We start from the raw sequence: 3,789 nt of genomic DNA, 5'->3' as shown, positions 1-3,789 counted from the left end.
TTGAGACACAGTATTCTTAATATATGCAGCATCTCTGCTGACAAGAAGTCATTATTTCAGGCAGGGGTATAGGAAAGACATCCTCTAAGATGCAGAGGGTTAAATACAAAGAATGACACATTTCAGGCAATTTGAGAATTTTTTCACCTTTTATTAATTTTTCAAATACAGATAATCAAATATTACTGAAAAGCATGCAAGCAAATTAGTAGGGTAGTTCAATTCCCTAAACTAAGGGTGCCTTCAGAAGTGACACACTGACAACACTAAAGGGCCTCTGGAAGAAATGCCAATAAACAAGTCTTATAATGAAAACTGGGACTACCTATTCTCGTATGGAAGAGTGAGTTAAATCTATCTGTTCTACTTTCATATACTATGAACTACATCCTTACAAAACCATTAAAGCCACAGCTCACAGAATAACTACATGTAGTCCCTAACAGGCTAGGTTTCTGTCCTTGAAGTGTAAAAAAGCAATCTCCAACAGCTTCATTATTTATAAGGTTTCCCTAATTCATGCTTCCCAACACTTCACTCTCTTCTGTGAGGATGTGCAGGTGGAGCCAGTTTCTGCCTCACAGACTCAGGCAACAGCACTGTTGTAACTGGAAGGTGAAGGGCAAGGCAGAGATGCGTGTGCACAAGGAATCCATGTGGTGCAGCATCTTCCTTCCACAGGTGCAGGAAAGCAGCTTCAGGATTGCCAGTGACAAATGCAACAACCATGCAGTGTTCACGTGGCTGCCATCAGGTGTGAGCCCCCCCCAGCACAGCTCTGTGCTGGAACTCCTCTCAGTGGCTGGAGAGCAGTATCCAGAGGCGAAACCGCAGCTGACCATAAGCTTGCATGGCCTTTCTGTGGGCGACCGGGTCTCGGGCCAGGTGCTCAAAGAGGTTGAGCGGCTCAATCCTTTGCATTGCCGGTGGCAAACTGATCATTGCAGGAAGCCTCTGGTTGCCCAGCACAAAGTGCTCCAGGCGTTTGGACTGCAGGCAGCGGCGCAGGTATGCCATGATGTCCCAGAGCCGCCGCACAAATTCCCTCCTGCTCCAGCGGGACAGCGGTACGGTGGTCAGCATGTGCATGACCACAGTCTTCCAGGTAGAGCTGGAAAAGCCTGTGCCTCTCAGGATGCAGGTGAAGACCTGCAGGCATTTCAGGTGCAAGTTCTCACATGGCACCTGCCTGGCGATGTGCCGGAAGAATTTCACCTCAGCCACAGCGTAGGTCTCAGGCCACACTGTGCTTGCAGTGAAGTTGGCCTCGGCGGGCTGGCTGCTCACAAAGATGTCAGAGTCTCCTTGGCGCACCCCAAAGAGCATCTCCACCATCAGGCTCTTCTTGCCTCTGCTCAGCTGGAATCGGCAGGACCGGCTGCAGGGCTGAAACACCAAGTGCCATGAGTAGGACTGAGGCACATGCAGCCACGAGGATCTCACCAACTGGTAGAACCAGCGGGAGGTTTTCTCCACGTCCAGGTAGGAGCCGGTGCAGAGCGTCTCCAGGAGGCTGCGCTTCTGCTTCTGCTGCAGCTCCTGCGAGTGGTGCAGGAAGCACAACAGCTTCTCACCCAGCTGCTCCCCCTTGCATGTGCACACCAGCTCCACACGAACACTGAAGGCCCTTGCTGCCACCTGCCCTGCGCTGCTCAGCTCTAGGTGGAAGGCGTGCCCTGGCGGGGGATTCAGTGGCACCAGCACGCGGTACACCCCATCCCACTCCCGGGGACTCCAACCCTCAAAGGCACTGCCCACCCCAATGGCTTCCTCAGGCACCGGGTAGAAAGTATTGCTCACGCTGTCCACAAAGACACGCGTCAAGCTCTCCATCAGCTCAGCTGTCACTGAGCAACCTCTCTCCAGGTCCTCCACAGGCCACTGAATGTGATCTACTAAAAGGATGCCTTCCTTATTCCCAATATCTCGGGTGTCTTCTCTGTCTTCAGTTCTACCAGTGCTGCTTTCCTCCTTGCCACCATCACTGCCTTCTTTTTCACTGGCAGCCACGTTACCTTGCTTGTTTTCTTTTCTCTCTTCATTCTTGTTTCCCTCCACTTTAACACCACCCTGTTCTTCATCTTTCTTTCTATCATTGTCATCCTCTTTTATAACTTCCTTCTTTTCTTCCTCAGTTGCAGCAAAATCACTATGGTCTACTTCTTTCCCAGGATCACTGCTATCTTCCTGCCCAGTGCAATGAGTGTTTCTTTGTTCACTGGCATCACTGCTTTCCTGCACCTTCACATCTATGTATTCTTCCTTTCCATCTACCTTGTCTTCACCTTCATTTACATCATCACTGTTGCCTGCCTTCATATTTGCACCATGGGATTTTTCTTCATTTCCCTTTCCTTCTTCCTTTCCAGCTACCTTGTCTTGCTTATCCTGTACATCCTTGCTTCCTCCTGCATTTGCTTCATCTAGGCCTTCCATGTTTCCAGCAACATTGCCATATTCGTCTTCATTTACATCATCATTGTTGCTCAAATTCATATTTGCACCACAGGATTTTTCTTCATTTCCATCTCCTTCTTCTTCCTTTCCAGCATCCTTGTCTTGCTCCATCTGCACATCCTTGTTTTCTCCTTTGTTTGATTCATGTAAGCCTTCTGTATTTTCAACAACATTGCCAGGTTCATCTTCATTTCCTTCAGCAGTATTGTCTCCTGGCACAATCTCATCATTCCATCCTTCATCTTTCTTTAAGTCACGGCCATTGTCACTCTTACCATCACTGTCTGCCTTCACCTTCACATCATTGTTGCCTTCAATGGCATCATCATCATCTCCTTCATTTGCAGCCACAGGACTTCCTTGTCTGTCATGTCCACTGCTGCTGTTGTCTGCCTCCTCAGTCCCATCAATGGTTTCCCCGCCTTCTTTTGAATCAGCAATGTCTTTTTCCTGTTCTTTTCCTCTCACGTCTGCTAAGGTGTTGCAGGAGCTCTGGTCCTTTCCATTGCTGCTGGCCTCATGACTCCTTCTCCTGCAGCTAAACCACAGGCCCAAGAGGAGCAGGACTCCAGCAAGAGCCCAGAATGGCCACTGCTGCAGAGCACCAAAGAACACGGCTCCCCAGCCCTCATCCTGCTGCTCTGGGGGCCCCTGCTCCAGCTCCTGCAGCAGCCGAGCCATCTCACGGTCCAGCATCTCCTGACGCTCCTGCATTCGCCGGTGCGTGGCTTCATCCAGCCCATCCCCAGCTGGCTGGGGGTGCTGGATCAGGCTTTGCACGAGCACGAAGAGCAGTGACAGTAAAGCCATGGTCTGCAGGAGGACACACAGAGGGGGTCAGAATGGAGACAGGCACTGGGGCAGGAGCCGCAGGGATGTGGCAGCAGAAAGGAGAGGGCCCCGGCAGCTGGCAAGTGGCAAGGCCTGCACCAGTGACCCAGCAAGAACCGTGCCCTGAGCAAGGCCTCCCACCATGGGCTGGGCCCTGGCTGCAGGGGCAGAACACATGGCCCGAGGGCCAGCCCTGCTGCCCCAGCCCTCCTCCAGCCCCGTCTCATCCCTGAGTGTGCACTCACCGCTTGCCCAGGCTCTACTGGGGCAGTGGCACCCGCTGGGGCCTTTTATAGCAGCCCCCATTGTGACACGGCCCCTATACTGTCACAGTCCCTGTGCTGTCACAGCCCCTGTGCTGTCACAGCCCAGCCCTGCCCGCCATCCCAGCCTGGCTCAGGGAACTCATCATGGCCCTGGGCACCCAAAGTCCCAACAGACACCAAGTTCCACTCGGAAACCTGGGAACCCCAGAGCTCCCCTTTACAAAGCAGTACAAGT

The 3,789-nt window shown here is 52.1% G+C and overlaps 1 protein-coding gene across 1 annotated transcript; it reads right to left on the bottom strand.

Moving 5' to 3' along the window:
- Window positions 1-795: 795 nt before the first annotated feature.
- LOC148219622 (uncharacterized) lies at window positions 796-3,267 on the bottom strand. Its single transcript, XM_088156425.1, has one exon. The coding sequence runs from the start codon at window positions 3,265-3,267 to the stop codon at window positions 796-798; it is 2,472 nt and encodes an 823-aa protein (XP_088012551.1).
- Window positions 3,268-3,789: the final 522 nt, after the last annotated feature.

This window comes from Sturnus vulgaris, chromosome Z, assembly GCF_052056855.1.
Source record: "Sturnus vulgaris isolate bStuVul1 chromosome Z, bStuVul1.hap1, whole genome shotgun sequence".
Classification (NCBI taxonomy): Eukaryota; Metazoa; Chordata; class Aves; order Passeriformes; family Sturnidae; genus Sturnus; species Sturnus vulgaris.
The sequence above is the reverse complement of the archived record's forward strand: the minus strand, read 5'-3'. Positions and strand labels throughout refer to the sequence as shown.